At 38.3% G+C, this 22,942-nt stretch overlaps 1 protein-coding gene across 4 annotated transcripts in view; it reads right to left on the bottom strand.

Annotated features, from left to right (window-relative positions):
* Positions 1 to 22,942, bottom strand: part of PAWR (pro-apoptotic WT1 regulator) — an 82,729-nt gene that overhangs the window by 36,941 nt on the left and 22,846 nt on the right. For all 4 annotated transcript variants that reach the window (XM_065861862.2, XM_065861853.2, XM_065861846.2 and 1 more), the window contains exon 3: positions 4,470 to 4,598. In XM_065861862.2, coding sequence (XP_065717934.1) covers positions 4,470 to 4,598 — 129 coding nt within the window. The remainder of the gene's footprint in view (positions 1 to 4,469; positions 4,599 to 22,942) is intronic.

The raw sequence follows: 22,942 nt of genomic DNA on the forward strand, positions 1-22,942 counted from the left end.
TATTGTTTCTTGCTGCTTTTGCGAATACACATTTACTCAACTATTCCCACATCTTACATGTCAAACTGTCCACAACTGATGACATTTTCTGCAGTGTGTTCATACAGTGCATAGCACAACAAGTAGCATTCACAGGCACTACAGGATGGTATCACACTCAGATCTCACTTCTATAAAGATGAAGTCATATTAACCCTTCCTACCACAGGACTACACTAAGAACACATATTTGTGCATCTAGTCTCCTAAAATATTCCCCAAACCACTGAGTTCCAGGAGGCAGGTGACCATGGAATTGGCACAACCCGGATTCTTTGATGCAAAAATGTCAGGCCTTGTATGTACATATTGTTTGAGTATTAGCATATTTTCTGGAATTCAGTCAGTCTTCTAAGAGACTTAGAAAAATCATCAGTAAGTTAATCATTTTTCTAGCCAAATCTTGCAGGTTTTTGATGCATGTTATCTTTATACCAAGTGCCTGTTAACATCATCTTCAATAATGAAAAGAGATGATGTTCATTACCTTGTGCATAGTATAATTTCTGTCCCACTGCAAGAAAGCTATTGCTATGAGATAGTTTTGCAGTATTTTCAATTTTACAATTGCTACTAAGCAAGAGCTAGATTTATGTAATTGCTAGACTGCACAGATTCCTATAATAGTAACTTAGGTAACTTTAAAGGAGTAACTTTGCTTGTCATTAGCATTACAAACATTTAGCTTATTTGTAAGAGTTCTAAACTTCATTGCATATAACTTATTACTCTTAGTCTGTATCCCTGTACACATCAGTGAGTAGTCCACAGCACAGTGACCCCCAAGCTGAGAATCACTGAATTGAAGCATTAAAAACAAGAGAAAAACCAGGCAAGGAAATCAGAGCCAGATGTAACATTTGTTTTGTATTTGGGAGTGGATTTATTGTTGATCCACCTGGTGAGGTGGGGCTTTCCACGCTATCTTTTGCTGGTGTTAAGTAATAGTTCTGATTGTGATTGTTTTCTGATGTTTATAGTGTTGCCAGACCTGGCAACCTCCACATCTCCATTATAAAAAAATTGAGACACTGATTTCAGCCATTAGTTCTACTTCTATCACAACTGGTATATTTTTAGATCTATTCTTAAACAAATCAGATATCTCTGTGCTTTGGATCAAGGACTTTAAATTCAGCCAGAGTTTTCAAAAACTGTGCATTTTGCTCATGGCAAGGATAATGGCAACTTCTGACAATGTTAAAATAGAACTGAAGAATCAGGTAAAAGCTTGGAAACAAAACATTATTCAGCAACATATTTATTCATCATATATTAGGTAAATATTGTCTTGTTTCCCATATAATTGTCAGTAATTAGAGAAATTTCATAAAATTATTAATAGAATGGACAAATCAGTGAACACATCTACAACTACAGAAATGTATTTTGTTGAGTAGGTAGAGTGAGAATAGCTATTGGTCAATAGCAACTAGAATTGACTGAATTCTTAAATCTAAAAGAAAAATTCTACTTTCAAGAACAGAATTAGGTTTAGCTGTTACACAAAGTAGACTCAAAAGGAAACTAAGTCATCAAAGCCGAAATAACACTGCTGTCAAATTCTGTTCAAATGGGGCAAGCTGTAAGTCTTCTAATAAAAAGCGAGTTGACAGAGTCAGTAATAAACCGATTAAGTCTTAGCAGCTACAACTTTCTACGGTTCCATCTGTTCTGTACATGTGCCATCCTGGGTCTTTGCCAGATCTGAGGCCTGGGACTCTCTTCTGTATTGTCAGAGACAGGACGCCCCTGCTGTGCTCTGTCAACATAGTAGTACTGCCTGTTGGAATACGGAGGTGACAAACTTGGAACGATGTAGGACACAATTAATACAGACAGCCTGGTAAACAGAAACTGAGGTTGTTTGTCGAGAAGAATAGAAAATATGGATGAAAAGAACAGGGCACGGGAATACAGCCAAAGCTTTATGTAATAATACCACTAGGGGAAACTAAAAGTGACAACTTTCAGAATATTAGTTGAAGAATTGAAAACAGAGTGAATACAATAAGAGAGGGTCTAACAAGCAACTTGGAAAAAGCATAAAAACATTTCAGAATGAGGAATCCTGGCAAAGAATCTGCGAAGACAATAGATCAAGTTATACGAGGCAGTGTGCTCAAAGGAGACAGTTTCTCTGCAGAAATATTTCTGCTGCTGTTCATAATGGAAAAGCATGGTAAGAGTCTCACATCAGAGCACTTCTTCACGGAAGACTCAAAGGGTCTGTTTCAAACAGAAGTGCTGGCAGAACTTTAAAACAAATGAACAATGTGGAATAAAAGAAAAAAAAAAAAAAGCTAGTTGCCAGAATAAGAAGGTATTTACTCCTTGAGCTTTGAAGGAATTATTGATGTTACTGAAAAACATAACAGCTAAACTACTCAAGGTTGTATATAGTCTCTCACTTAAAACTGCCCTAATACTAGCAGTTAACATAATCACTATCTTTAAGAAGATTCTACAGTAGATGAGAAACTATAGACCAGTAAGCTTGATATTTATACTGAATAAAGTGGTGCTAGTAGGTCTAAAATAACTGGAGAATAAGTGAGCAAATATGATATAGTGTTGAAGAATAACCAGAGCATTTATAAAACAGTTAGACTCCACAAACCCAATACAGCTTTTAAAGTGAAAAAGTGTCCAGAAGAGAAAGTTGGTTGGCAGCCTACTGAGTTTCAAAAAGTCACTCCTCAAAGCCTCTTAAAGAAATTAAGCCATACTGGAATAAGAGCCAATGTCCTTCCATGAATAAATCACTGGTGAACAGAGGAAATAATGGTGGGCTCTGATGATCAGCTCTTGCAGTGGATGGAGCACCCGGAAGAGTTCCACAGGAACCTGTTTGGGACCTGTGCTTTTCTATATTGTCGGGAAGGAGGTGTCCAATGATGCTATTCAAAACAGAAAGGATGAGGGTCAACTGTGAAAACATGCAGGATTTCTGTTGGGAGTGGCTGGGAGGTGAAACAGGAGATGAAATTTAGTGTAGCTAAGCACAAACTAGACAAAAGGGTAAACATGCTTCTAAATTTACCTATGCATCAGCCTCTGAGCTTATTATGATCGCTCACAGATAACTCAAAAATGTTAAGTTAGACACATAACAACAATAGTAAACTCAGCAGACAAACAGGCAGATACTAGGAATTGTCAGGAAAGAGACAAAGAACAAAACAAAACAAAATCATTAAACCAGTCTGCAATTGTATGCTGTACTGAACTCTTCAGTTCTGTTTCCTGATCCCAAATAAAAATATAGGCAAACTGGAAAAAGTACAGAATGTTACTGAATACCTCCTGTACAAGCAATGACTAAATAAAACAGGACTATTCAGCCTAGAGAAGAGGCAGCTGAGAGGGGTCATGCTCTCTCTGTGGCACTGTCACATACAGAGGAAGCAGTTGTTCCCCACATCTTGCACTGGGACACCTTGGTGAAATCACACGGAACAGATGGCAAGTGACAGTTTCAACTTAAGCAAAAGGAGACTGTTCTTCACATTCCAGGTGATTAAGCTGTAGACTTCTTTGCCATAGGCTCTTCTAAATGTCAAATGCATCCATGAGCGTATGAAAGAGCAGGCAAAATTTTAGAAGGAAAGCACATCCTGACTTGCTAAATTCAGCGATGCCCCCTCTGGTTATGGGTGGTTTGAAAACTATCACCATGTGCTTGCTCTGTTCATATATTTTTCTCCCTATATATGTCCAGCTGCCTCTGTTGGAGTCACCAGGCAGAGCTGGATGGCCTCAGTGTGTACAGATGGGTTTGCATATGCTGTTAGATAACAGAAGAGGAGGAGAAACAGGACTGGCTAAAGAGACTAAGGCCACAAAAGGGAGAAGGACACAACATTTGATAGGGGTGTATTGGGCATAACTGTAATGTTTTGATGGCGCTGAGGCCACAGGACTGAGTGTAACCTGTGGCGAGGGGACTGGAGAACAAAAAAAAATGGAGAAGAGCTGACACAGTGGCAAGGGGTGTATTCCCTAAGAGTGTGAGTGTCTATCTCAATCCCAGAATCAGTAATTAGAAGGTTTTTTAATTGACAATAAATTGAATTAGGAAATAGGGTCCTGATTTGAAAAGTCTACCTCCAGTTAACTGAATTCTAAACCCGTGAGTATTTTTCACTTGAATCTCCAGGTTTCTCTTTGTGTCATTAAATGAAAAGTTCTATGGTGAACATCAACACTGTTGCCTTCAAAGCCCCTTCAGAAACAGAACTGGCTCTCAGTAGTGTTGAATTTGGAGAATGGTACCTCATACTCTGTTTTTAGTAATGTGACAGCTCCCAAACTTCATGTTTGTTTCAATATAGCACATGATCTACTGTTAAGTAGGAGTACAAAGAAGGCAGCAGTATGAGTTTTGAAACAGAGTAAAATATCAAAATTAACAAGTGTTATGATCTCACCTGTAGTAAGTATGAGCCAGGGGTATCTGCACTGGAACTCTCATTTTGTATTGTATTCTGTTGGGTGATAGCATCTTCTTTCTTCCGCTCCTTCTGCCCTGCTTCATCATCTTCATACTCGTCAAGGCTCTAAAACCAAAAATATTTAGTTATAAAACAGTCTTTGAATGTTGCTTTACAGGCTTCCCATATTCCACAGAACTCACACATCAGTGAATTCTTTCAAGATTAATTTAATATTTCAGAAAAGTTGAATTAAACGTTTAAACACGTTTTCTTTCCATGGATATTTATATCTCCAATATAAGAATAAAGTTTGACAATCAATTACTTTTTCTTAACCACAAAATAAGAAAAAGTCTAATCAAGATCCAACTTGACAAAGCTTCAGGCAACGTTGTCCGAATTTAGTGCTAATCCTGCCATGAGCAGGAGCCTGAATTATACCAGAGTCCTTCCATTGGAATGACTCTACAATCACGTTTGACATGAGCAAAAATTTTACCTCTACAGCAGAGATTTTGAGGAAGCACAGAAAAGGAAAAAAAAAGTTAATTATACACCTCAATCAACAGCTGACCTTTTTGGACACAGTGGCATTGGCTGAGATTCAAGTGTCAAGTCTCAATCACCCATCCTTGGTTTTGGCTTTGTCTTTGAAAATTCACCATCAAAAATTAGTCATTTTTAAATTAGTTGGGCAGTCATTAATTACTAACAATAACACTTGTACATAACATTTTAGCTCTTCAACACATACGTTCCGTATTAGATTTGCTGAAATACTTGATTCAAAAGGATTGAGTTTCTAAACCACTGAGTGCTGACAGGTGAGAGACAGGAAAAGTAAGGAAGTAAATAAATAAAAATCAGTAACTCTGTCTCTGTTCTAGCTCAAAGCCACACCGAGGCCAGGGTAGAAATGAAAGGACTCAACCAGCTTTGGACTAGGACAACTACGTCTAAATAGGTCTATTAGCTTAACGTATACAAATTTATAGAAAGAAAAAAAACCCACAATCTCATGTTTAGAAGCCTCACATGAAGCAGCCATGAAGCTCCAAAAAAAAATCTGATCAAAACATCACAAGCTGTTTGCCAGCACTGCATTAAAAAGAGGTGTGTTACACCTCGTTTCAAAAACCTGGGGAACTAACCATTCTAAGTCATCAGAAAAAGCTTCTAGGTTAATATGCAATAGCTTGAGAAACAGACGACAAGGCTGCAAGCGAATAAAGATGAATGTCAAATTATTTCAATGGAAGTTTCTCATGCACAAAACCAAAAATCACTGTTCTGGTGCCTAGATATTGACAGTCTCCAACATCACCTTATCCAGCAGACGCAAAACTCATCGAAAGTATATAATGAGAATGCTAGAATGAAGTATTTTTTAAAAAGAAACAGTGTTATTTACTAGCTAAAAATAGCACTAGTATGTAAAAAACTAATTTTACCTGCTCCAAAGCGAACACTATGGTGATAGAAGTGCTAGGAAGCTGACAAACTGGGAAGGTGTATGTTTCCAAAAGTGAACATAATAAAGTGAACTCGAATAAAGGCCATTTAAATTCTCTACAGTAGCACTCATAGCAGAATACTAATGTGATTTCACCACTCTATTTCTAACCAACATTTTAATGTAACTGATATAGAACTGTCTACTAATATCCATAAGAAAAGGCATACTTGAAAGATTATTACAGCTGAATCATTATACATTCAAACCCACTTTCAATAAGTGCTCTTTTCAAATAAAATAACTAGAGATAAATAGTTAAATTGGTTCTCTCAGATCCATTTTTATCAGAGTGTTTAAAACACTGTCACAGCACATTCTAGGAGATGAGTTTCAAATCAACATCCTCTACCTTTTACAAACCGTAAAGTTTAAAAATTTTGGTAAAACAAACTTATGTCTGTATCCTAATTTATTATATTATCCTAATAACCCATTCTGAAGTGACAAAATAAGAAATAATGAGCCACTACTGCAAAAAGAAAAGGTGTGATCTTCAGCTCTTACAAAATCAGTCTTCTTCAGAAAGAACTATGAGGCTCACAGAAGGTATCGCAAAAAAGTATCACTAACGTCATGCAGATGAAGAACGATATTGTGTTAGAAAACCAGGAAAACTTTTTGGATTGTTCTTCCAGTCTCCAGGTTGTTCATGTAAGAGAACAGAGATCCCAGATAAACTCCAAGGAACAACATAGTTTGACATGAGTTTGAAAGAGCAGCCTCTAATAAGTGTAGGAGAAAAGTGCCTGGAGACAGAAGAGACCGGTAATCTTCACACACCTCAAAGAAGCTTTGCATGTTGAAGGAACAACATTCTTTAAGGAGAAGCATAAATCTCATATTACAATACTGTAGATAGAAAAAAAAAAATCTTTGTAGCAACTAAGTAGACAAGTGCACCTTTCTTCAAAAATTGTCTCCTTGTCTAGATACATACTTCCCATCAGCTTCCCAGAGACCACCAGCATTCCACTGAAATATTTTTCTCTGAATACACAATTACATCTGTGAGGAAGAATGCTCTTCTCTCTTTCGATTTAAGATCACCTGCTACTAACTATTCTCTTACATATTTTGGACAGGAACAATATGTCATCATCTGACACAAAATTTTCAGCCACAAACTAATTATTTCCAGCTAGGATTTACCAGCAATGCCCCTTCTGCCCTTTCCCTTCTTCTTGGGAAGGTCCAAGCAGATTACCAGTCACTGTCAAGGACCTTCCCTGGTTTGCCAAACACAAAGGTTACATTCCTCTTCACAGAATCACAGAACGGTTGGGGTTGGAAGGGATCTCTGGAGATCATCTAGTCCAACCTACCTGCTAAGTAAAGCAGGTTCACCCAGAGCAGATCACACAGGAATGTGTCCAGGTGGGTTTTGAATGTCTCCAGAGAAGGAGACTCCGCAACCTTGCTGGGCAGCCTGTTCCAGTGTTCTGGCACCCTCACTGTGAAGAAATTTCTCCTCATATTCAGATGGAACCTCCTGTGCTTCTGTGTGTCTGTTGCCTCTCATCCTGTCACTGCGCACCACTGAAAGGAGTCTGGTCTCATCCTCTTGACAAACCACCCTTGAGATATTTGTAAGCATTGGTAAGATCCTCTCTCAGCCTTCCATACAGACATGCACATACACACTAATTTAAACAATGACCATGAAACGCCTGCTGAGCACAAGGTGACATGATAATAATTACAGAATTTTAACATTTTACTACTTTTTACTAGAGTTATTTTGTTTCAATAACCATTAGCCTTAACAGGGAAATCATTATGAAATAAGCTTTCATAATACTTTACATTCAGTGTTTTCCTTATGTGCTTCTCCATCAGCTTCAGTTAGACTGCTAATCTTAATGCTATTTATATTCCACGTAACTTTTAGAATAATAAATATCAACTAAGGCAAGTTTTGGTTGACAGATTAGTTATTATGGAAAAATTAAAACTGTATGAAGTGTTGTGACACACTTTAAAAAACATTTTTGTTTAAACTGCCCTGCGGCTGAAACTGCCCCAGCCCACAGGACATTTCAATCAGATGGATTACTGCGTTGCTTGCATTGCAGGCTTCTCTCAAATCCTACATTTACTTCAGAAACTAGTTTAATATCAATGAAAAAGACATAAATGGAGTAATTACTTTGGCTGTCAGCACAGTAGAGAAATGTACTTGTTACCACCAAGGTGCAATTCTGACCCATTATATAATTCTCTCTGTCCATTCCCTTCCCCCTGCTTTTTTATTTTGCTGCTAGGCACATACCACTTCGGATTCTTATTTTCCATTAAAATCATCTGAGTTTTGTACAGCAGATATTCAATGTGACATTCCCACATCTGATCTTAATATAAGGAATCCACAGAAATTCTTTAGGTTTTCTAGCATTTCAGTAAATGTTTGAAGCTGTAGTATAAACATTTTTCTGTAAACCTCTAGTATGGAAAATACAAGCAGAATAAGATGCTTTCAAAAGAATCAGACTGATGAAGGAAACAGCCACAAAGACATCCCTGCATTCCATCACACCACCAGTCCCCAGTTTAAAGAGACATCATACAAACAACATTTCTAATTATTCACTGGTTTGCTTCCTATAAACAACTGTGCATTGCTAAGAACAAACAAAATCTGGGGATGGATTGTCTTTTCCATGAGAACAAGCCGTATTCCTACATGCAAAACATCAGCTTCTGAGTGCACATAAGCTGCTCTCACCACAAGAAACAGTGCCAAGTCAAAATGTCACAATCCGCATCCCCTTTCCAGCACCAATCTGCTTTTCCTTGTGGTTCTGCTGGCCGAGCACATATCTCGGAGCTTCTCAGTTCATGTCATGAAAGGTCAGGCAGGTTAGTCTCAGCCCTATTAACTAGACCAGTTGATTTTGCCCAAACTAGATGCAACCCCATTCAAACTATTATTTTCGCAGAACTCCAGGGATGCTTGCGCTACATCAGCAGGATGAGCACTTGAGATAATAACATATTTAACTAGTACAGCGAGATGTGCAAGCAGATACATACTCTCAATAAACCCACGTTGAACTCCACATTGGGCAATAAATAGAATCTCTACAACACAAGCACCATCGGTTATCTCAACATTTTTTTTAGCTTCTTAACCATGCTAACAAGCTAGGAGAGGAAACAAATCCAGGCTTTTTTCCATTGGCCCAAAATGACTTTGAACAATTAAAGAGAAAGTTTAAAAAAAAAAACAGCAAAGATATTTTCTGTGTTTAGTCAAAGTTCATGTCAAAATACTGAAAAAGTGCAAAGGTTTCTATTAAATGGAAACAATTCCCAAAAAGTTTCACAAGACAATATATAAGAATTTTGGTTTTAACTCTGAAAAAAAATGTAACCAAGTAATTGACTACAACAAAATACACTTTGGGAATAAACACTATTTTTCCTTCAGCTGACCATTCATAAAAGCTTGGAAAAGTTAACTGAAAATAAAAAGACAACTATTTTACACATAATTTCTTCATAGTCATTCTTCTTACTGAAGCACTGAGAATCAAATACCTCCTTGCTTTACCATGCACAACTCTGATATCTGCTAAGTACCATCCTCATAGCTCTTTGCACAATATCAAACCTTATTGTCATCACCTTCCATAATACATAGCAAAACCAAGGAAAAATCCTAAATCTCAACTATTTGACATTATATCACCTTTCCCCTTCAGCATTTTAACAATAATTTTCAAACACAGTTTTATTACAATGTCCAGACAGTACCCAAAATATTTAAGTAAAATGGGTTTACAGTTATATAATCTTTTACAGAACAACAGTATAATTGGAAAAAACGCATCTTTTTCACTATGCAAGCCTTTCAACAGGTTTAGCTTGCCTAACTGCTGTTCCTTACAAGTTGAAAAACATCTTTACAGAGATGAAAAGAGCTAATGTTATTGTAGGAACTATCTAAACCCTACAAACAGGGTTTATTTATTTATTATTTATGGATATAAATTACCCAGGAAAAGATTTTATTTTTTTAAGAATACTTGACCTTAGTTCTCACATTAAGATAGTCCAAAAAAGGATTCTGAACTCGAACACATTATCTGAACGATCTTCGTGCACTTTTAAAAGTCTACCAATCCAAATGGAGTGGTCCAACATCAACAATTAGTGTGATCACGACCATGGATTTTTCACCCAGAATAAGAATAAAGGCAGGAATCTTTGGTATCCAAGATCAAAGGAGACCCGAATGCAGCAACGGGTCAGTGACCAGCAGGTGGGCCAGGGCACAGCTGACTGCAGCCATCGGACGCGCTCATCCTTGACCACGCTTCCAACAAAGCAAACCAAAAAGACAAGCATCTTACAGATCAGTGAGATGCACATCCTGCTGTACAGAACTCTAAGCATTCGTGATTTTAAGTCACGTTTATATTTTGTTTGAATTCTATCCTCTGCTCACCCATAAGGAGAATTTACAAGTGCCTGCTTTGTATACTCAATTGTAATTCAGAGCGAATACAATCTGCAGTCTTAAAAGCCACTTAGAAATGGTTTTAGAAAAAAAACAAAACAAAAATAAATCAACATACTTGTCTGTATTAGAGCAAAATAACAAAGTATTTTGAATTCTTCTAAAGCTTCAAGTAAAACATCAGCTACATCAGCACCAGAATGTCAATTATCCCTCCATTATAATAACAAAAAGCAGCTATGTTTGCAGTTTGTTATTCAGCAAAATACACTGTTTGGCCACCACCATCTTCAAACATACCACAAGAATGAGTTCAAAAGTCAAATGTTTAACTTAAACTAATCGCCAAGAAATCCTTTATCACGAGGCTTGTCAAGAATGATTGGTGGAAATGCTCAATTTAACTACTCAGTGTGTGACATTAATATTAAAGTCACAGAGTAAAGTGCCAGGGATACAAGAGAAACTGCAAAAGACAAGCTATCTAGCATTATTAAAACCCTTCTAGAAAAGAGAAAAGCGTAATAAAAATATGGATTGGTAAGCTATCAGAATGAAGCGCCAAACTATTTAATACTACATTGAAAGTTAGTGTCTTAGACCCTTTTCAGATTGATCAGCATCTGAGAACCGAAGTACCCAACAGCAGAACTGAAGATCCTTATGTGAAGAAGTCAAACTGCTGATGCCAGTATATTATAACATGAATGTACTAATGACTCATGCAAACGAAGTGCCAATGTCCTGTTCTTAAGAAGAAAACAACAACCAACAGCAAATAAAGGGGCTAAGAGAAAAGCAGCCAAATCCTCTTCTTGCTCTTGGTATGAGCCCCAGGCAGCTCCTGCCTCCTGACTACAGGGCTCAGACTTCAGATACAGTACAGCTCTATATAGTGAAGTGTGAAATTAAATATCTCCCTTCTTTTTGGAATTTTGCACACTGCTCTTCTTACCTCTATGCTCTAATCAAATTCTGCTAGTGACAACTCATCTTTTCCCTCTCTTGCTGATGGTTTACATCTGGTATAGAGTTAATGAAGACTACAGTCTGAACACAGAAATCACTAAAAACATTGAATGTACGAATCCAAAAGTTACAGCAATGTTCTCAAAAAAGCACACAAACTAGAGAAAAAAAAAAAAAAGTGCTCTAAAGTAGAGTCAGTCACCAAACCCATCTCCTAATTAACATTCTGAAATGATGCATCTTACCTAATACAGAGATCACAAACCAGTGGCTGAGAAGGAAACTGACAAAACAAAGTTTGCTTCTTTCAACCAGGAAGAAAGAGAGAGAATTGTTAGGGTATTTGCACTGTTCACAGAAAAAGTATTTCTCAGTTTGCATCATGCCATACCTGTTAGAAAAGAGCAATCACAGATTGCAATAGCAGAAAAAGAGAACTCATCCTGGATGTATAGAAAACATGCTATAGCTTACAGACTTGACACCCTTCCACACAATTTTTCCTATAAAACTTGCTCCTGTATTAGACAGGATTCTGGGAGATACAAATATTAGAGATCATGTAATCTGTCTGAAACGACAGTAGTTTACCCACTGGGAACAACACCTGAACAAAAGCCACTCAAAGAACAGTTAGATAATGAAATTAAAATTCCTGTAACCACCATCATTTTGACCTCCACTGTAAACAGAAACAACGTTTCAAAAGAGAGAAAGATGTATTGTCAGGCAGATAAAGACCATAGAGATTGAGCACCCTTCTCTTTAAACTGAGAAGAACATGGAGATAAACAAATCTTGGAGAAGATAAGCACATTATTTTCAAAACAGAAATTTTCCTCTTAAGGTGACCATGTAATATAGAACACATCTAATTCCTGTCTTCTTCCCTAACACATCTAGGGTATTTCTAAAAAGAAATTAAGATGAAATCAGTATTTGAGGAAGGTTCTGACAAGAGAGAAAAACGTTAATCAGTGTACTGTCTTTCTAACTACCCTATCCTCTCAAGCATGCAGTTCATATTGTCTGAATACCAAGTTGCATTTAAAATGTGGTTGCCTTTTTTTCTTTTTTTTTTTTTAACGTAGTAGAGGGCCTTCATAGGTTTCTGCTCTCTTGCTTAATGGGCTAATTGTCATTTGTCATTTTTCTACCCAACTGACTCTCACCCAGTGTTTACACACGGTGGGTGTGGGATTGGTCAAACTAAACAAAGCCAAAGAGGCTGCTGACAACCAAGTGAGCATGGACAAGCCACGACAATAGACTCAGAACCAATTCCAAAGGAAAAAGAAAACTTCGGCACAATGCTGTTTGAGAGTTGTACTGCATTTCTCATTTGGGATGTTCTAAATCCATAGAAAAGCTGATAAAAATATCAACCAAGTTTTCTGCTCTCCCAGCTGTTTCTTTTGAGTCTTAATATAAATAGTTGTTCTAACCAGACAGATATGAGGACTCTACACTCAGGTGGGGGCAGAAAGGGAGAGCACCTTAAACAGGACAGGCACATACCTGGACAAAAACTGCTGCGTTTGACTTTCAAGGCAATAAACAAGCACTTTTGAAGACCTCAGAACTGATGTCAGGAATAGACAGTACCGAATGAAGCCATGCGGCAGACAAAGCACATCTGTTGTACTAAAGCCTGCAGGATGCCAATACCCAGATAAGATCAAAAAAGTTTAAAGCTGCTGCTGCAGTCAACATTGTAACTATTTCTTGGGAGAACACCTTACACCTAGAAATTAATCCTAGAGACAATGCTGTTTAGCTGGTTCCCAACCTAGACTTCTGAGATCACCCTTTAGCTCTGTATTTGGAAGGAAGGCCTCTTCCTCAGGAGCTCTGCCAATGCTTTTTTTGATAAATGCTCGTATCAATGTCCAAGGCTCCTGATGGAAATCCAGTCCAAGTTCTCATAGTGCAATCCCATGTCCTAACAGCATGACAGTCTTCTGTCATCAGCCTTTGTACCCCTGCTTCTTATGGAAACAGTGCTCAGAAATCACAGCTCTTTTGCCCCTGTATTTTCAAGAAATCACTAGTGATGGGGGGAGCAGGGGGGCAGCGGTAGTGTGTTCTAGACAGCAATAAATAATGTTTGATAACAAAGCAGTATGTTTAAGATATGAAAGTTGCACAAGCATGGTGTTTCTTAATTCAGGTTTACTGCAAGTGAAAGATGCAGATTAGCTGCCACAGTAACTCAAAGGCTGGACAAAGCAGGCCCTTACCCTTCCACCTGAGCAGTCACCACTGCATATTCAGCCCTGGAACAACTCAGCGGGTGTTTGACTCTTCCCATTCAAAGGCTCTGTGAGGAACTAAGGGAACTATAGGATTGACCTATGAGTGAGGAGGAGAAAGTGTGGGAGACAAAAATAGCTGTGGGAAAGGATCAGAGAAAGAACACGAAGTCGATGCCTGGTGAGAGGGAGCTACCCAAGTAAACTGAGATTACAGCAGCAAAAATAAGCAAGCAAGCAAAGAACACATCTGCTTGGATCAGTCTGAGAAGGAAAACTACGCATTATACTTTTTTGTGGTCTTTCTGTCACTGTCAGAGTGATCTGTCTAATTTCCCTTGCAGCACTCACCCCAAATCTTTACATTTTGATTACTGGATCTAAAACAGAGCTGGACATATTTCTCTGTCAGAAGATAAGGAAAATGAGGACTTTGGGATGGGAGCATGCAGATAGACAAGACTTCATCACTCAAGAATATTTCATGTGCTCACTTTAAGCCCACACAACAGTACCAGCAGGTTCAAGTACCTTAGCACAGCAGAAGCATTTGCATATGGTGACCTCAGAACACAGCAGAACATGCACAGACACAAACCTAAATCCATCTAGGTGTGAGGCAATGTAGTATAGGATCGTGATGAGACACGTCATATGCTTGGGTCAAAACAACTGCACTCACTGGAAGCCTGCACTATTGTAACGCACTGCATAAGAGAGCTATGGTATTTCTACAGCAAATCAAATCAGAATAAGGCAGGAATAAATAAAGCAGGGAAAATACCAGCTAAATACAAACCTTATATTCACAAGTGCAGAAAAAAAGTAATTTTTCATAGGCTGATATTTTTTTAATTTGTTGAGTGACAGTTTTAAGGTTTTTTTAGTTATACAGTTACTTGGGTACAACACAGTGTAAGTCTCGGCCAGGTCTGCAACTACTGAGAAATTCTTTGCATGTCAACAGATCTACCATTTCAGCCCAGACAGCTCAAGCAAATCCTTCAGATTTCAGCTTGCAAACCAGTTGCTTTCTCCATTCAAAAGAACTGTATCACAGTATCACAGTATCACAGTATCACAGTATGTTTGGGATTGGAAGGGACCTCAAAAGATCATCTAGTCCAATCCCCCTGCTGGAGCAGGAACGCCTAGGTAACATGCATTTCCCAACTGTAAAATAGGAATAAAGGGTACAGTCCTCTTTTTTGAAGTATTTAGAAATCTACCCATCAAAAGTGCTCAGGAAATGTTGTTACATGCTGACATGGATCTGCTCTAAGCTTCAGACCCAAAGCACTGCACTGGCAAGGGTCTCCTTTGCTGAAGCACCAGATAAACGGGCCACAACACCCTCCTGATACCCCTCCCCCCCTGTTTTCTACTGAGTATAAAGAGAGCATGAGGTTAAGACTGATACACAGTTAACGTGCATCATCCTCTCCACAGTAGCTGTTCACATGTGCTGCTTTCTGGTCACCAAACTGTGGTAGACACAAGTTAATTCAAGCTTTACCATCCCCCCGTGAAAGAAAGGCAAACAATTTTATATATCCTGTAGGTACCACAGGGTAGGAGCATTCACAGCGTTACCATGGAGCAGCCCTGAGCCATTCATGTGTCCAACCCCACAGCCTTTCACTCTGACCAAAGAGGACAAGGAGAGGAATTAGCATCAGCTGACAACACCGCAGATGGGGTTCAGAGCTCAATTCATTCCCTGCAATAACCTGTCACAGTCAAATGATACTTCAAATCAAGAACAAAATCTGGGTTTAAGAAGCTTAATGACAAAGGTAAAACGATGCTCCAGTAGGGGACTTCATGTTGTAAACGAGAATAATAAATAAACCAACAACAAAACCACAGACAAAACCACCAAAAGCATAAATCCCTCAGCCATCGCTACACTTGTACTCCAATCCAAGCCAGGGGAACATAAGCGAGGAAGTATCCGAGGCGGAGTCAGGACTGAGAACTCTGCTGTTCACGTTATTAAAACGTGCTTTTAATTTCTCAGACTGCAAGCTAAAGCCTGTAATCACGTCACTTGGAAAACAGAAGGCTGAGTGAGCATCTGAGGGTGAAAAGGAATGTTTTCACAGGCGCAGTTAGTAAATACCACTGGCTCCTGCAGACATTCTTCCTTAAATGGAAATTAACATTGCTTTAGGTTAGAAAAGAAAAAATCTCTTGATACAATAGGAGTGACAGGCTAGCTATTAACCTCTTAGCACCTGTGCTAAAAGATACAAAAATTACCAGAAGGCTTTACATACACATTACTTTCTGTCCAAGAACAATTTTAAACTCTTCCCCTCCCCTACCACAGGATTCTTGCCTGTAGATTTGGAAGAGTAAGGAATCCGAAAGTCTCTCAAATACCATAAAAACAATGTGGAAGTAAAAAGTCTCTCTGCATATCTATGACTAACTGCATGAGGGCACCAGACAATTTAAAGAAAGGAAACTACTCTAGATAGAATCAGAACTGAACCTTCACCTCAAAATTGAGCCAAACTTTATTCAGACACTGAAATAACTCTGCCTTGCTTTGATTTTATTTTTACTTCCTATTTTTTATTTTCACATGCCCCCCTGCAGTTGCTTTTTCCAACCAAGAAAACAAGACTGTTCTCGCTCCCCCAGGATTCCTAACAAATTTAACATGACAGACAAGGGCTGGGGCTCCACAACAGTTTAAATCACCCTGTTCCCATTCAGCTGTAAACCCGCCCTCCCTTTTCGCACTCCTGCCCATGGGCACTCACCAGCTCCCTGCAACACCTCCCTGGCACTAGGAGGTAACTCACCAGCAGAAAGCTAACCCTACGAAAAGTGAACAGTCTTTTCTAACACGTTGGTCTAGCTAACTACAGGATCAAGTGAGAGCCAGAGGCCACACAGGCAAGGCAGGTAAAAAGCAAGGATCCAAAGCAGCCCTGACATGGAAAAGGTTAAGCTCTCATAAAATTAAAACCTCAGAAATTCAAACCAGAGAATTACCGAAGTATTCACCTAAAGCACATACTAATGTGGAACATCATTAACTGTTTTGGGATATGTCCCTGATAACAGTAAACACTCTCTACTTTGGAGAGGAGCCAAAGTGTTGATGCAGAGTTCAGAGCTCTGACACTTGGCCACGGTGATTTCTTTAACCTGCAGGTTGTATGGACTACAGAACAGCTTTCCCCCCAGTAATTTGCACAGTTGCTATCACTGGAAGTAGCAACAAGAGGACTTCCTCAGAGCTGCAGAGCTCATCCATCCACACGCTGTAAATTTCACCAGCTTGCCACATAAAGACACAGCCCCATGTTACAACTCCTTGGGTAAAAAGGCCCATTGAGAGTCATGGATAGTGGATTAACATGCTCCTTTCTCCAGCTTGGCTCCACATGCAGCAACATAAATATAAATGAGCAGGATGAAGAGACAAGCTGGATGTCTCAACTTGGCTTCTCCACCAAAAACAACATGAACCCAGAAGTATCTATAGACTGCTCAAATAGCCTTGTGTCATCTTCTGCTCATTCTGGAGCCTTGCACTGCACATTCTTCTGTTCCAGCACAATGTTTACCTGTACAGGAATTGATCCCACTGTAAATGAATTCATCAAAACCCAAAAATGTTATTTTCAGACCTGCCACTTCTCCTACTATAAAAACAGATGTCCACACACAATAGGGACGGCACAAGGACAGGAACCACTAGACCTGGCCTAAGTTCTTGTGAAATTTGTATCGAGCACCCCCTCTCTTGGCACAGATATGCAAAAATGTCATTAAAATATGTGTATGTGTACCTTGTATATGTAGCATTCCTGACATCAGTGATTTCTCCTGCCAACATATGCAAGTAATTTTAGGAAGAGATATCAGTTGAAATCAAGACCACAAATATCATAACACAGCTGCTACACCATGTCCTATGTATAAGGGTTTTGGTATTCTCTTATTATTGCTTCAAGTAAAATGTTCCACACTTGTCTAAGTGGAACTTGTTTTTCTTAAAACTATTAGAGCTCCATTCACACTTCCATGATTTTTTTTTTTTCATGTGCTTCTGACATGGATTTGTAATAAGATAAAAAGAAGGTATTGTTAATTCAACTGTAGTGGTTTGCGACTGAAATAGAAGTCTGGCTCTAGGAACTTTTCTCACTGTGAATCTGAAAATGCAAAACAGCTAGGTTAACATTTGTCTATCTTTATTTATATATAATGGAGTATCTTATTAAGTGGATTTGGGGTAATAAGAGACTCTGACGCTCTCCTGTAGTTGCAAAGCGAACTGGGAAAAGCGAGCATATGAAGCCAAGCAACTCCCCCATGGCATCATCCAGCATGTCTGGGGCTGCAGCACTCTGGCTCTTCATTAGAAGACATGAGCACATGCACCAAGAACTCCCTAAACTGACTATTGCTCTAATCTGGGAAGGTAACAGTAATTAAAAAAAAAAAGTTTGTTCTATATCTACTTTGCTCTCAAACACATTCCTACTCATCTTTGCCAAGAAAGGATGCTGGGATAGTTGGAATGTTTCCCTGAATGAGGACAACTGCTCCTATGCCATTTCAATGCACAGACTTCTTTTTTTTAAGCACAGAATATCAGATCTTAAACTGTTTTTCCCCTCTTGACCTTACCCATTTTTCTGCATCATAGTATTAACTTGAATTACTACTAGCCTATCCTCTATCCTATCTACTGAAGCAACTGTGACCCATGTCCATTTTCCCTACTTGTTCAGTCAAAATTACTAACCTTCTTACAATCTCTGCCTTCCTATTAACACAAGCTATTCACAAGAAGCCTACGAGAGACTTCTGTGATGAAGGTCTCAAAGATCCAGGTAAAATCCTAGGAAGAAAAAAACCCAAAAAACTACCTCTTAAATTACACTGCCTGTTCTTTAGTCAAGAGAATTAAATAAAACAGATCCACTACTAATTTACATGGAACTGACATCTATCCAGCTACCATCTGCTAATCTAGATTTATGCTCCTGGATTTGCTTTTTTTATTAATGATTTTAATCAAAATTTTATACTCAAATTCTTCTCCAGTATTCCAGGGTTTCTTAGAAATCAGTATTACTAGACCAGAAACCACTCTGGTCAACTGCTTTGAGTGCAAGTGACATGCTCATTTCCAAATGTTTATCCTTACTGGAGATGAAGTAGTTCCCTGGAAAACCCTCTTTTGACATGAATACTTATTCCTGTTTCCAGCAGGCAGAAAACATCTTGAACATGTACTCTTAATGGCAAGCACTCTTCAGTGTAGCATAACAACACCATTCTAACCAAGAAGATAAAACGACATGACTTAGATTATGACCAAATAATTGTTTGAGAAAAAAATCAGCGCATTTAAGTGAGACGAGATCCAAAGGAAACGCAGCACATGGCCACGGCCATGCTACCAGACCTCTGAAATGAAAGGATTCATTTAAGGTATCAAAACCGAGTATTTGAAACAAACCGCTTATTTTGCATTGTAACACGCTAGCAGCACACCCACTATTAGTAACTCTACCTTAAGTGAGAAAGGCAAGTGAGGGGCACAAAAACTAGTATTAATACCATCGCAGCTGATGGCACCATAACCCCAAGCCTAAAGCAGTCGGCCTCTTGCGGATCTCTCTGGTAGAAGAATGGAACTTCTACTGGAAGCGGGACAGGTGCAACATGACCCATAGTGGTCACAGTTCTCAGTAACAGATGCTGCTGTGAACTGTCAGAGGAAAGATCTGAAAGCCACTGCTTGAACCATCTATCTGTGTGTGGAGCCAAGTGTTGGAAACACTGGGGATTTACCTGACTGCACCAGCTTTGATACATTACTTGTCTGTAATCTTCTTAAAAAAGAGACAGGAATTGCAATTTTTTTGTTTTTCTTTTTAATCAATCCAAGAGTTTGTTTTATTTATTACACTCCTACAGTGCTTTAATTCGTGGTTTTCTTCAAATGCCACCCTCCACTGAGCTGCCCCACTGGCAAAGCAGAGCATGCTGAGCAAAAACTCATTCAACAGTGCAGACTAAACGTTTACCTCTATTTGCCACAAAGCACATGCGCTATTATGGTGTATTCTTAAAGACAAAATTTTAATTGAAGTATTTGTAAAGAATGCCTATTTTGAAACACAGCTTTCAATTGCTGTGTGAAACCCTTTGGCAAGGATATTGTGCATTCCTAGGAGGATTTAAATTAGTCACTGCCGAACAAAACCTGGGTTACGGATAGTAACTTGGATACAGTCACACACACACCAAGAAAAGTGAATGTTCTCATTCCTCCTGATCTTTTTCTTTGAATAACATAATTATCAACATGCAAAGTTAGTTTTAATAAGATAATGTGATGGTTTTCTTGGTAAGTGAAAAGTACTTACTGCAATACTGTTCCTAAACCAAATTAAACCTGTTTTTACTTCTCAAAACTACTACAGAATCTGACTTTGTAAAATCCTATGAAATTTGCTAGCTGAAGCTGCTAGTTTTAAACTAACATGTGAAAAGATAATTTTGCATTCAGGACTGGAATTGTACATCTCAATTTCAAATGTAATTCCTGTTTTTTTTAATAGGATTTGAGAGATGCTTATCTTAAAATAATTTATTTGTTCATTCCAATCTGATTTTTCCCCTCAGCCTATCAGTAGGGCATCAGAAGAAAAAAGAGCCTTAACATAAAAAAGAGACTTAAAACAGTCTCATTAAATCAAATCTTCTCAGCATTCAGTTCCCATCCTAGGGGAATCTTCATATACATGATAATTAGTTTCCTGAAAGGCTAAGGCTTAAATGTCATTTCTTTGTGTTGTAAATTCTAATTATTCATAGTAAATAAATTAGTAGTACTCTTTTATTGCTTAAAGCAATGCAGAAGCTTGAAGTAATCATACAACTGGCAAAAATTAAGAGTTCCCAAAAAAGGAAGCAAAACTTCATTCTTCACATTCCAGGAGACTTAAAAAAAGCTCCATTAACACTAACGGAGAAGGGGCCAGTGACCGAGAACTTTACCCATGGTCCGAAACTATTAATGAAGCCTGAAGAATAAAGAGTAACGGGTATTCAAAATCCAACTCCCGTGATGTAGGAGGAGAATGAATAAGCTGTGCTCTAATTTACTCTGACGGGCAGCGCATCGCGGCTGCAGAAGCAGCGTGTCAGAACAGACCATCTTCCAGGAGTCACATTCTTCGGAAATGGGTGATTCCTGGGGATTCTCACACAACCTTGAGTTTAATAGCAAGACAGTAAAAAAAACCAACCAACCAAAACCACCACCAACAAAACCACCGAACAAACAACTGTTGCTGTACACAATAGCCTCATCTGAGCAGGAGGCCATAAAATCAAATGGATTTTATCACTAATATTATTATTGAACACTATGGAGTGTTACCCCATCCACAAATTTTACCCTACAGATGTCCCATTTATTCACTAGTGGAAGACAGAGCCCACCTGAGTATGTCGCTTGAGAAACTCCCTCAAATCGTCAAAGAAAAAGTCTTTTAGGCATCCCAAGAGCCAGTTCTTGGGCCCTAGCACATGCTTCACTAAAAAATAAAAACAGAACACTGACAAGTATTAGGATGACAAAATTACTTTGAACTTTCCCCAAATTGCTTTTGGGCTCCACGACTATACAAAGATCAAGCACTTTACTCATGAACAAGCCATTCCATGGCACTCTGATTAACAAAGTGCAGATTTCTTTTTCTTTATTGCCCAAGTAAAATTTTAATAGCAGTGTCAATCAAATCAAAATCAAAGGATGGACTTTATTTTCAACCCAGGAACAAAGAAGAACTTCACCAATGGAAAGTAATGTTTGAGGATTCATATTGTGTATTAAGGGAAGCTTAAAAAATAAATAAGAAAAAATTTGGACACATAATTCAGAATTTGATTTCTGAAAGGAAATCAGGGAAAGAAACACCATTCTTGAAAGCATCAAGCTAAGTGATGCTTCACAAATAGTAGCTTTATTCAACTTCCAAAACCATCCTGTAAAAAAACCCACTATGCAGTCTATTGTATCTTACAAACATTTATTGAAACTTTTAAGAAAGAACAAATATTCTTCTTAAAATACTGGAGTAAGTATTTTTTCTTATCAGCATGAAGGCGGCAAATAACTTTTATCAAAACAAGCACTATCAGAATGATTAAGATATTGGGATGGACTTGAAGATTTATGATATTTTTCTACTGGTCAGAATAAACATTTAATGCTGTTTTCACATTCAAATTTAAACCTCAGTTATCTATAACTGAAGAACAGATATATTTATATCTGCATGGCATAATTCGTCAAGATTATAAGTCTCCTAGATGGCTGCTGCAAGCAATAGCGGAATTCTTTAGAATACTAGAATACGTATCTATCCAAATAAACACTGACTATTTTTATTACTAGAAATACTTTTGGTTCTGTTAGCAATCAAAATGCTTCAGTTTAAAGAATGAGGAACAACCTAAAAAATATTTCCTACTTAAAGTTACTGTATTGGACATATCCTTTGTAGATCCATCTTGACTCCATCGTTGAAAGAACAGTTGAATTAATTAAGCTCCCTAGGCCTCTGAAACATCTGGAAATAAAAGGATCTGAGAAAAATGTAAGCTTGAACTAGCTTCAGAGAAATAATGATCTGTGTTGCAATGTAATTTTCTTTATGTCTTTTTTCTTAAAAATCTCTTAAAAATGCTTCTGATGACCAGTAACTTCAACAAGGAGAACCAACAAAAATAAACTTGGCTCAGATAAGCTTCTGCTCACTGACAACCAGAGCAAGGAGAATCAACAGAAATAATCAATAATGCCTTAAACTCCCTTTACTTGCATAAACCAAAACTGGAATAATTTCTGAAATGAGGGAAGCAAGTGAACTGGAGGAAAAGAAACTAGAGGGGGTCTTACAGAGCAAAAGCACATGAAGAAGGGCTTGTTTAGTCTGCTGAAGAGGAAGTCAAGGAGCAATTTAATAGCAACCTAGAGCTATTTGAAGGTTGGTTACAAAGGCAATGGAGCCAGGTTCCTCTGGGAAGCAGTAGATGATGTACCAAAGGGTAAAAAATGCATCAACTGCACATGGGGAACAGTGTGAGGGCAGCAGAGCGCTGGGCCAGGCTACCCAGAGACAGCAGAACCTCCATGATCAGAGGTTTTCCAGCCTCAGCAAGACAAAGCTGTGGCTGACTTGACCTGTACTGCTGAAAGTACTACTCTGAGGCTTCCAAAGGC

Source organism: Patagioenas fasciata, chromosome 1, assembly GCF_037038585.1.
Source record: "Patagioenas fasciata isolate bPatFas1 chromosome 1, bPatFas1.hap1, whole genome shotgun sequence".
In the NCBI taxonomy this organism is placed as follows: Eukaryota; Metazoa; Chordata; class Aves; order Columbiformes; family Columbidae; genus Patagioenas; species Patagioenas fasciata.